Genomic DNA, 12,468 nt, shown 5'->3' with positions numbered 1-12,468 from the left:
TCCATAGTCTGATTGTACGGGGGAAGAAGGAATTCATGTGGTATTGAGTACGGGACTGTGGAATTAGGTAGTTCAGGTTTCTGGTCGGAGTTAGATGGTTATGGTCGACGCATACATGATTTGTTCGGATTTTGTAAAAATAGATGAGAGAAGATTGTATGCGCCGTTGTTCTAAAGTTTGCCAGTCTAGGGTGTTAATCATCTGGGTTACACTGCTTGTATAGTTATAGTCGTTAAAGATAAACCGTGCAGCTGATCTTTGCACTTTTTCGACTTTGTATGAGAGGGACTTTTGCCAGGAGTGCCAGATGGATGAGCAATACTCGAGTTGTGGACGGACATAGGTGTTATAGGCTTTCCTTTGACCTTTTTGTTTGTTGTCTGAACATTTCTTTTGATGAATTTAAGAGAGTTGTTTGCTTTAGAGGAAATAGTATTAATATGTTCAGACCAGTTTAAGTCTTTAGTTAGTGTAACACCTAAGTATTTAGCGGTATCGGTAGATTTCAGTTCCTTGTCATGCAGGGTGTAAGGAAACATGACAGGGTTTCGTTTGCGAGTAATTCTCAGCACCTCACACTTGTCTGGATTGAATTCCATTGACCAGTCCTGTTCCCACTTTTCAAGGGCGTACAAATCTTTTTGTAGTGTTTGGGCATCAGATGAGGACTTGACTGTAAGGTATACTATGGTATCATCTGCAAACAGTCTTGCCTTACTTCTAATAGAATCTGGTAGGTCATTAATGTAAGCCAGAAAGAGACAGGGCCCTAGGACGGATCCCTGAGGGACACCGGACAGGACAGACAGGGTGTCAGAAGTGCAGCCGTCTACAACTACTCTTTGGGTTCGACCCTTCAGAAATGACTTTATCCACTGTGATACCTGTTCTGTATAAAATAACAATATCCTGAGAGCTGTAACACATAGCCAGGCCCATTAAAAAACGATTACTAGCCTTATGTTCTTAAATGAAATATAAACCACAAAATCACAAAGGAATGCAAGTGTCATTGTAAAAGAGATTTTTGTCTGACAGGTTAACACTATGGCATATCTTCCAAACTGACATGTGGGTGTGAACACGTGTGTAATAAGGTTTGGTTACATTTCTAAAAATGCAAAGAGTCTCCTTGAAAATGCCACCAAAATATCAAGTACTGTACAGGTCCACTATGACCATCAAAATGTCAAATATAGATCCACTATGAAATATAAAAGTTTTGTAGCCTATTTAGATCTACTTCTTTTTAAGCTACACTTGTTATATGCATATAGTCGGTTTAAAAAAGCTCTTCAGAGGTTAAGTTATCTCTGTATTTGTCTTGCCGACTCAAACAAAAATCTTATCTGGGAAATAATTAAGGATATTTTCTTTCCGCCATTATCCTAGCTTGATTACCTATTTAGTACTAATGTACTGTACAGGGTATAGCGGATTTTAGGGTATATCCTCGGAAGCCCATGAGCCGTCCCTTTAATGATTTCCAGCAAAAATGCATTTAAAATCTCTAACACTTTAGGAAAATTTTAATCTTACCTTAATAAATGTTCCTATTCCTTTCAATCCATGCAATATTTTCAGAATAGTTTTCCAAGTTATAAAAAGAAACTAACAGAAAAACAGCACATGTCAGTTAGATATCGGCCATTTTGGAATGCCCTTGTGACGTCACACCAAGTTATTTGTCACATCACGTGACTTTCATTGAGGAAATGTAAACAAAGCAGACGTAAATTTTATCCTGAAAAATAAGCTTTTATTACAAAGAATCTTCGATGAATCTTTGGAGGATGGGAATAAAAAGTAAGTTTTAGTTGATTCAAAATGAAATTATGCTAATAATTTATGTTTTCTCTGCATAATTCATCATCTTCTTCTAAGAAAAAAATTAAAATGGAAGTAAAAAGTTTTTCCACAGTTTACACATGTGCGGTGATAGATCTCGCGAGATATAAGTTAAAACTAAACATGGTAACGGGTCAAGGGAAGGGACGGCTCAAGGGCTTCCAACGATGATAAGTTGATAATTTTGCATTTAGATTTAAACTGAAATGCTTTTTAAAATAGCACATGTCTCCCCGAAAGCATAGTCATAGGCAAGATGTCAATAGAGGGCAGGAGCCAAAGTCAAAGTTACCTTGATGGTTGGCTAAGCAACTGAAATGCAATAGCGATCATCTAAGGAATGGTTTTTAATGTTCAGGTCCCTATGGTCTTGGAGTGGAGTGGGGGCGTGGGGGAGACATACTACCCAATAAGTCCAATAATCCTAGGAAAATCGGAAAAATAGTACTGTCATTGGATTATATACTGTAACAATACTGTCATTGGAATATATACTGTAACAATACTGTCATTGGATTATATACTGTTACAATACTGTCATTGGATTATATACTGTTACAATACTGTCATTGGATTATATACTGTAACAATACTGTCATTGGATTATATACTGTTACAATACTGTCATTGGATTATATACTGTTACAATACTATCATTGGATTATATACTGAATAAAAATAAAGAAAAATCATAATGTTTATCTCCGCTCGACAAAATTTCCACGTTTGAAAAAGAATTAAACGTGCATTTTTTATGAAGACTTCTGATCAGACAGTGACAACATTGAAACATGATAAGACAGAAAAAATGTGGTGTAGCATCTCTAAAAGACAAGGGTCTCACACAGACTGAAATTGTTGATAAACACAAATTCGTTTAGTATAAAACATTCGTATCAGGAAATTTATTAATGTAGTTGCAGAGTTTAGGCACCTGACAAAGTTGAGCAGCTTGGAGTCTATCCGTTTGATTAATGCATCCTTCGGGCATTGTTTCACACACAAGCAAGTTAGTGTGGACATTTAAAGTAAAATTTTTGTATATTCGCAAAGGAAAAACTTTTTTGAAATTCAGTTTTACAAGCCTGTTCCTATTTTGGAATTAACAATGAAAAAATGTAAGGTTCTGTCAATTCAATTTTTCAAACTCAAACCGGAATACTATTGTTCTAAAGTTAAGTACAATCTACCATTCGTGCCCTAAATGAATATATAATTATATGACAATGAAGTTGTCTCATAAAAAAGACTGCCATAACGTTGTTTGCAAAGATATAGATGATATTATAAGAGCCAAATTACAAAATATCTAACGCTCCGCTAAAACGGTCTCCATGTAGGCAATGCGAACTTGTAACACGTTCCACAGAGTAGATTCATACCAAATATTAGACCTTCAGGCTTATATATCACACGGTGTATTAAGTATTCCTATCAAAATTTGAAAACAAAAATAAGAAAAGAATGTGAATGTTTTTATTTTATATACGGCTTATGTACGCGATAAAACATGCGATAAGGTCAGGTCGTATCCTTCTTTATTATCATAATGTGTAAGATAATAATGCATGTGTACGTGTTAAGCTATAATGAATAAATGTGTAAATATATTCCGGCAGGAAGTATTATCGTTTAACCATTGTTAAGCGTTGGAGCGTATTATTTTGTTATGTTTAAACATGTCTCTCAACGACGTTAATGTTTAAGGGCTTTTAACTTAAATTTGTTGCTTTAATCAGTCAGTGATATTGGAGTTTACAGCGTTAGCACAACTTTTTATACCTTACAATGTCTGGGTTAGAAGTTGTGGATGCTGGAGGAGATGTAGTTCAACTTGTGGATGTAGACGGATACAGAGTTTGTACCTTTGACAGGGAGCCGGAGAAGGAAGCTGATATCGTGCGGGAGATCAAAAACTTTAATTGTAGACACGATGATGTATTTATAATAGCACCGCCTAAATCGGGTAGGCAGTTTTCTCGTTTCTTTAAGTGGGCTCGATTTATACAGCACCGTTCTATCCCGATCACGTGATCAGTACGTGATATTCGGCATGTCCCGCATGTGTAACGAATTACTAGTAATGAGCGCGCAACTATATAGCCCGTCTGAAACGAGTACAAATCGGGCGAAATCGATGTACCGGGCGGAAACGGGGAACACAGGTTTCCCGGATTCATGTTGGTAGCTGTGTAAACGTATACCTGTTTCTAGTAAACATTTAGTGGAACAGTATTATTTAGTAGGATCAGATTCCTCCGAGAAAAAAAAAGAAAAATATTTAGCCTTTAGCTACTACGAGTTTTTTTTTCACGTGTAAATAGAGATAGAGACGCTTAATTTACTATAATTATCATTACAAATTAACAAGTCACTTTAAAGAAATAATCACTATCACTATAATTTTATATTTTATTTTACAATTATTGATAAATATACAGTTTGTCTTTTAATTAAGGAACTCACTGGGTTTGGGAGATCATAAGTATGCTGTATGAGGGCCGCGCAGAAACTATGCAAAAAAGTAAGTCTCATCAGATGTTAGAGCACCAGACTGCAGATATTCTAGAGGGTATAAAGTCACCTAGAATCCTCGACTCCCACCTTGATATACAACACCTACCGAAACAGATATTTGAACAACGGTTGAAGATCGTGCATGTTTTACGAAACCCCAAAGACTTGCTCGTGTCGTATTACAACCACGTGAAAGGGATACTTTGCTACGGCTATAACGGAAAATGGGAAAACTTCTTCAGTTTGTTCCTGAACGATGAGTGTAAGTGTTCACTTTGTTTTGTTTCGAAACTTTTTTAAAAAGACAATTCTGTAAATTAACGACGATGTATCAAGAAAAAAAAAACGTATAAAAAGTTAACGTAACGCTTCATGCCTTTTCAACAAAGTCCTAACTTCACCTTTACATACGATTACAAGTGATGAATCCAAAATACGTCATCTACTTGACAACTCTTGTTTAAAAGACTAAAAGTTTTATATAAAGAATATTTCTTTCTTTCATTATGTTTTTTTCGAGCGGTTTATTGCATACACGTTGTTTAATTTCATTGATTCAAGAATGAAATATTGTAGGCAGTGTAACATACAAATATAAACTTCAAGTAGGAACTATCTATTTTAGATATATGTATAGATAACTACATCAAAGTACGTAGACTCTAGGCAGGGAAAAAGCATGCATATTTGCCACATGGATAAGCAATCTGAATAGAAAACTATGTAAAGATCAGGTAAAATAATGCCCTGGGGAAAATGTGACATTTTCTGTGGTGAAATTTGTCAACAAACATTTTGAAAAAGTCAAAACCCACAGAATTTCACAAGGTAAAATAATTATGTTGTAAAGGCTACTGCTGGAAAAAGAACAATCTCTACGATCCATATATAGGCGTCAAAGTATGGGAAAAATATCTAGAAATATGAGAAAATCAAAGAAATCAATTTCAGGACTGTTAGATGCATGACTGTGGTTATCATGCATAGCATTTAACATAGATAGTTTACTTTTCCTTTGCACTGGTATAACATACACAAACGGTGTTCACTCAACAGTTTCACTATATAAACAGATTGTTTCCCTTGTGTAAAGAAGGCTTAGGGTAAGTCTCTAAATGTTGGTACTTGAACGAAAGTCTTGTGGCCGAGGTATAAATGGAGGGATTTTAATCGAGGTCGAGATGAGGGAAACTGCAATTTTCTGCTCTTTAATTGTTTTAGCACTTTTGAAATATTTAAGTCCTATTTGAACCCTAAGGAAAATGTTAAAAAGTATCAAGTTTGATTAGTGATTGCCACGTTGTATATACTAGTATTTGAAGGGTACAGATGTTCAGGCCAAAGAAAACAAGTTTCACTTCTTGCTTATTTTTTTTTTCAGTTTATAAATAATGATCATCTACACATAAAGACCACTTTTTGGCATTTCTTATTTTTCATTTTTATTACGACATATCTCACCTGACTCACCTAGTTCCATTCAGTTCATGTTAAACTGTGAACGAAGGTCAAACGCACATACAGACCACTTGCTGACTTTCTGAGCATGGTCTTTACAGTCAGCCCTGTGCAACAGACCACCAGAGAACCGAGGCCAGCTTGCTCTATAGACCACTAGTTTCACATTTTAGCTTATTCTAACTTATAAATACCGTATATATAAAGACTATTATCAGGCTTTCTCAGTTAGCAAGCTGGATGACTTCCGGTAGAATTGCAACAGTTTTGCGTGTTATTCAAGCTGCACATAAACCAGCTTTAGAAATATCAGTATAATAATAATAAAATGATGCTATTTCACTCAAAATGGATAAAAATAATAACAAAAAGCGTAATGTTTATTGTTGGCTCCTTTTTGGGTAATGTCAATCACCATAAACAAAACATTTTTGGTAAAGGCCTAAAACCAAAGGAAATGGATTCTACCCCTTATCATGCTAAACACGACTGGTTCTACCTTTGCGACCAGTGTACATCATGATCAGCCTGCACATCTGTGCAGTCTGATCATGATCTGCACTGTTCGCCATTCAGTCAGTATCTTTTTGGTAAGCACCCCTTTTAACAGTAAATGGTACTGTCAAAATTGGAAGATGGACAAGTTCGTTATGGAAAGCAGGGTAAGGGTTTTAATACAACAGTTTTGTTTAATATCAGCACAGTTTTCGTCTTATAATGTGTTACCATGTTATTATTGTTTTGGAAAGATGAAGAAAAATGCTACAACATGCGGTAGGCGCTCTGTCGTTACATGACATTAACCTATAAATTCACCTTGACTATAAAAATTTGAAGTTGGAAAGGTAGTGAAAGTCTCAGCAGGATAATAAAAGTTTATATTTTTAAAACGTTTAATTTCTACATGATGATTATGGATTTCAATGAAAAAAGGATTTTATTTATTTTTTGATATTTGCAGTGGATTATGGTTCCTGGTTTCAATATGTGAGAGAATGGGAGAAGTTTATTAGAGAAAACCCCAGCCATCCTATTCATGTAATGTTCTACGAAGATTTGCAGGAAGTATGGCACATTTATTGTCAAAAGAAATCAAACTCTTTAAATACTTAAACATTTGAAGAATTATCAAAGATAAAGTTTTTATTTTTCTTTAATAACAAGAATGACTTCCCGCTAGAATATACAATTTACGGAACAAGCGCCTTGCATAAATGCAAACGGATTTTAAAATGTTTTAGACATTTAGTAAAGAACTATAATTATATATAGTAAAACTCGGATAAAGCGAACTCTGATATAACAGACAATATTTTATTTCTCGATTTTTTGGCTTTCGTAATTTCATGAAGAGATCTACGGATATAGCGAACTCGGCTAAAAGGAACACATTTTTTGGCCCGAAAGCAGTAATTTATGCAGAAAAGTAAATGGTAATTACGAACAGTTTCACGGAAGAGTTATTTTAATGATTTCATTTATATCTTTATTGTTTGGTAATCAAATATTTTTAATGCATGTAGCAACAATGAGATGTTTTATTTCGAAATAGGTACAAACTGTGTAACAAATACCAGATAATTACAACAAAAGAGCGCGAATTACAGGGTATTCCTCGGTTCATTATTTTTAGTTGTCTTTATTGCGATTGGATTAAAATAAATATTTATGTTATTTCAGAATGTGTCTTGTTTGGAAGAAAACAAGACAATTTCAGCTGCTGGAATTTTCTTTAATCTTTAGTCTGCTGGCGGTTTGCGATCAGTGCAAACATCCGTGCAGGTTTATCACGGTTTGCACTGTTCGCTATTCATGCAGTCCGTAAATTTTCATTGAACATCCCTTTGAATAATACGTGGTACTGCCCAAATTGAATGATGGACCAGTCCATTTTAGAAATTTAGCAGGGTGAAGGTTAAAGGAACCTACAGGCAGGTGATGTCGTACAAATTATAAGTAAAATCAGAACTGGAAATAACGAAAGTACGACACAGAAATAGCTACTAGTAATCGAAAACTGACGAGTTTACTACAGAATACCATTAATACTTATCATGCAGATAAGTCTCTAACTCTAAATGTTTCAACATATCTAACAAACTGGTATGAAAACATCTATATATAACGAAATGTTCACTTTGCTATATCCGAGTTTTACCGTACAGCAAGATTAATGTTGCCTTTTGATCCACTTGGTTGAGCGATACATTGATCATTCGGTCTACGATTGATTAATGCATTATTTCTGTGTAGAATGCCTCTCTATAATTCATATGCAGAATATCTCTGTTTAATTTCATTGTTGATTCGTTGAATACCGCTCTATATTTCCTGTGTAGTAGAATACCTTGTTTAAATTTCTATGCGGAACACCTACAGAATACGTCTGTATTATTTCTATGTAGAACTCCTCTCTACAATGCCAAGGCGGAACAACTCCTCTCTGTGTAATGTCTTTGCAGACTACCTCTATCATTTTGATATCTTTCTTCAAATCTTTTTTTTTCTTTATTGTCTTCCAGAACAGCATAGGAGAAATTAAACGTCTGGCGACTTTTTTGGAACTAGAACCGAGTGAAGAACTCATTCATGCGATTTCTGAGAAATGCAAATTCGGTAACATGTATAAAGACAAAATGTATCCGGACAGTGTTCGACGAGAGGTATACAGAGGTGACTTTACGATGTATCGAAAAGGTAATCTTTTATTATGTAAACTACAACACAAAATGAAAAGTACAAATATAAATTTCAGACTTTAAACGTCGAACGATACGGACCCATTTGCTCACAATTAAACTGGTAAACATAAAAAGAACTTTTTACTTTATTCATTAGGCTATGATTCGAATATTAAATTATGATATCCATACACGATTGCAGCAAGATTGCGATGAAATACAGTTCTGTTTATAATTTTCATAACATCATAACAAAGTGTGTGTGCGTTCATGCCAACTTGTATACATGTGAATTTCATATTTTTGGAATGTTTTTTTTCCGGTTTGGCTTGTTTCCTAGTTCAGAATGTACACACATTTCAACAGTCTTTTATTTATCAACTTAAATATATTTAACATTGAAAGACGAGTCGCTTGTTAGCGCAATGTCATGTTTTAGCGCAATGGAATTTGAAGCCGTGAGGTTGCGAGTCCGAGCACCGTCTGTGGAATAATTTGTCTGTTGTCCAAACAATCCATACTATTGCGTTAAAGCAGGCAGCAGAGTCTAGAGAGATCTGTCTCAAATCTTCAACGTCTGTCTGGTTGATTGGTTGATTCTTTGAACAAAATTATATTTGCGAATGATATGCCTGTATTCTGAGAGGAAAATTATCTTAAACTGGCATTGTTTTATAATATCAAACAAAGTGCCCTTTTCATAAAGCTAAACTCGTGCGTCTGACTGGATATTTCTGACCTTGATCTTGTAATTGACCAATAGCAAGGCTTCTTTTAGTTCTTAAACTGGACACCAAACCTTGAGTCAAATTAGAAATCCGGGAAGCAGCCAAGTTTTAGTTGGCTTTTTGGAGTGTTTCTTGACCATATTGCCTGCTGTGTTTTCTTTCAGGAACGGTGGGTGACTGGAAAAATTGGTTTACGGTAACGCAGAATGAAGTGTTTGATCAACATTATAAACAGAAAATGGCTGGTAGTAACTTACAGTTTAAATATACATTATCTTGAAGGATTGTGTAGGATAAGGAAGAGGAGAAATTACTACCAGAAAAAAAATAACGCAACATATTACTGCATATAGGCCTACTTTGTGTTGAAACGAAATAAATGGAAAGTATATTGTAGGAATTAATGGAAATTGAGCCGCGGCGATACAAATATTTTGTCTCTCAGTAGCGGAAAAATGCTCTTTTTAGTATGGCCATTGGATTTTATGTTCTTTGCAGAAATACTCTGCATGCCTCGATGAATTTTTTTATGCAAATAAAAAAATGTTAAATAAGATTTCGCACAATAATTTTCTCTTAAATTCGAGGAAGGTAATAATAACACCAAGTACTTTAATACAGCCTAGCATGCAAGACAGTTGCAGGATATTTCTAACGTTAACCTTGAAGAAAGGATATAAGTATTAGACAAAGTATTTACGGTATCGAAATTGGATAACACGCCTCTCTGAGGCACATAATATGAACAATTGCACGAAGATAATTTTATTGAATTGAACTAAGCTTTAATAACATGTTTATAAAATAGGATATTTGACTGTATTTGAAATTCACCATGATAACATACTGGAAATAGGAATTGTTTTATATAAAGATGCGAAATGTCACATATTTAGAAAAAGGCTATTCTTCGTCACTATCAGGAATGTCCAACCACAGTCTCCGCGAAGATGGTTGTCGGCTTTGTATTCTCTTTCTTTCTGGTTCCATTTCAACGATTACCTGTATAAATAGAAGCCAAAGTAATTCAGTTGTTTGGCCGAAGCTGAGTCCTATAGTTCCAATAAGTTTGACATATTTCTTGGAACCTCTTATATTTGACCCATTGTTTTAATATTTTTACTACATTTTCGCAATTTGAAGATGATCAATAAGAGAAAATTAGCCAAATGAGTCATTTTTTCGTCTTTTGTTTTGTTTTGTTTGTAAGTTTATTTACAGTCACCAGCGGTAATTAATCCATATGGGCAACTCTTTTAGAATACTGTTAGTGGGAGGATAGTGCAAGATACAGAAGAAGCTTTCCTGATACTTTAGCATGCCAGATGTAAAGCACCCAAACTCGGGACTCTTATCCCAACGTTAGTAATTTTTAGTTGGAGGAGCGGGGGCTTTTTGAACCCATGACCCCTGGTTTCGTAGTCCGACACAGACCACTAGACCACTGCGCACACTCTTCCTCATTTGTTCTGCTCTCTCGAAAACATAAAATAAATATTTATGTAATATGTATATACTAAAAGTATTTTACAAAATAAAGTAAAATAACTTTTCCATGGAAGTATATTGTATATTTCGCACGTTTCTACTATTTTGTGAGGAAAGAACTACTCCAAAACTACGTCACACCGTGTGAGAAAGTTTTACCACATTTCAAAGGGCGGCCACTGACAAAGCAGTCTTATTTTACCGCCTCGGCTTTAGCTAACAATTTGAAAAGTATTCATAGAAGAAACGAAGTGTTTGAATGCATCAAATTACATTTTTGTATAATGTTTAGCTGTTTTCTGCATACAAATCATATTATTGTTGATACGTGCATGCCCGGTGGTTTTTTTTTTACTTTCTGAAGTGTGTATTTTAGTTGACAGTGTGTTCTTTAAACCAACTTTTACATGGCAATATAAAGTGATAACTCGTCCAAATTTCAATAGGCAATATCTCACAATCAATAGGCAATATCTCACAGTCAATAGCCAATATCTCACAATCTGACAATAGGCAATATCTCACAGTCAATAGGCAATATCTCACAGTCGATAGGCAATATCTCACAGACAATAGGCAATATCTCACAGTCAATAGGCAATATCTCACAGTCGATAGGCAATATCTCACAGTCGATAGGCAATATCTTACAGACAATAGGCAATATCTCACAGTCAATAGGCAATTTCTTGCCTACCTAGCGGGGAAAGTATACATTTATCCGAGCACGCGCCGGGGATAGATATTCCTGTCTTTCCCTAGGGAAAAACCTTGTCTAAAATAGCGTGCACTAAGGTGACGTCACACAGTACTGGTAACATTGTGACGTCATAAACTTTATAAATAATGTCAGGAAATACCCAACACGATCTATTTTGAACATGATAGGCAAGAAAAATGACCTAACATGTCTGCCTGTGTAAGACAGCTGTTTTCCTTACCCTCGGGACAGCATGGATAAAAAACCTCGCTAACGCTCGGTTTTCCATTCCACACTGTCCCTCGGGTAGGGAAAACCCCGTCTTACACAGGCAGGCATGTAAGATCCTTATAATCTCACAGACAATAGGCAATATCTCACAGTCAGTAGGCAATATCTCAGACACAATAGGCAATATCTCACAGTCAATAGGCAATATCTCAGTTAGAATTAAGGTATTGGTAAATTACTGATTTCAGAAATAGAATAATAGATGTTTTACCCAATCGTCCAGTTTAACCTTAGAAGCCTGATACCTCTTTCCTACAGCTGAGATAAATCTGTCTGAAAAAGAAAACGAGAAAAATAAAACACAAAATATAATAAAATATCATGGAAAATAACAGAAAAAGGGGATGTTGGATGAAGAGTGTAAAGGTCCGGTGGCTGAATTTCATAGCCACAGCGAGATTCTACGTAAGATGGATGTCTTTAAGGTTATATCTACAATACCTTAATAGCTGTTTGTGAGAAGAATTACGAAACTGACCAATTCACCTAGCCGGAAGGCTCTGTATAATTCATTATAACAATTCACAAAGAAGTTCATTTCAATTGTCATTGCATTCGATTATAGCATATTGCATTGTTACAAGAAATTATCAAAAGTGCAAAAAAGAAATATTACAAAGATATAAATAACCCCAAATATTTTAGGCCTACCTAGACAAGAATGCAGTACTCCCCCGAACAGGGAACCGAAGCCGCTGCACCTTGTTGTGTATTTCTCGGTGCCATCTTCCACAATAACCCTGCAAGAAAACATAG

At 35.2% G+C, this 12,468-nt stretch overlaps 2 protein-coding genes across 2 annotated transcripts in view; one reads left to right on the top strand and one right to left on the bottom strand.

Annotated features, from left to right (window-relative positions):
- The window catches only part of LOC123527245 (nucleolar complex protein 2 homolog), a 162,129-nt gene extending 160,136 nt beyond the window's left edge, over positions 1-1,993 (bottom strand). The window contains exon 1 of the mRNA XM_053523260.1: positions 1,541-1,993. The gene's annotated coding sequence lies outside the window, so the exon portion shown is untranslated. The remainder of the gene's footprint in view (positions 1-1,540) is intronic.
- Positions 1,994-3,269: 1,276 nt separating this feature from the next.
- Positions 3,270-10,787, top strand: LOC123527247 (sulfotransferase 1A1-like). Its single transcript, XM_045306591.2, has 5 exons — positions 3,270-3,815; positions 4,308-4,628; positions 6,786-6,889; positions 8,347-8,521; positions 9,398-10,787. The coding sequence occupies exons 1-5, from the start codon at positions 3,638-3,640 to the stop codon at positions 9,511-9,513; spliced, it is 894 nt and encodes a 297-aa protein (XP_045162526.2). The 5' UTR covers positions 3,270-3,637; the 3' UTR covers positions 9,514-10,787.
- The last annotated feature ends 1,681 nt before the right edge of the window (positions 10,788-12,468 follow it).

Source organism: Mercenaria mercenaria, chromosome 14, assembly GCF_021730395.1.
Source record: "Mercenaria mercenaria strain notata chromosome 14, MADL_Memer_1, whole genome shotgun sequence".
NCBI classification, from domain to species: domain Eukaryota; kingdom Metazoa; phylum Mollusca; class Bivalvia; order Venerida; family Veneridae; genus Mercenaria; species Mercenaria mercenaria.
Note: the sequence above shows the minus strand (reverse complement) of the source record. Positions and strands in the feature narration are given on the sequence as shown.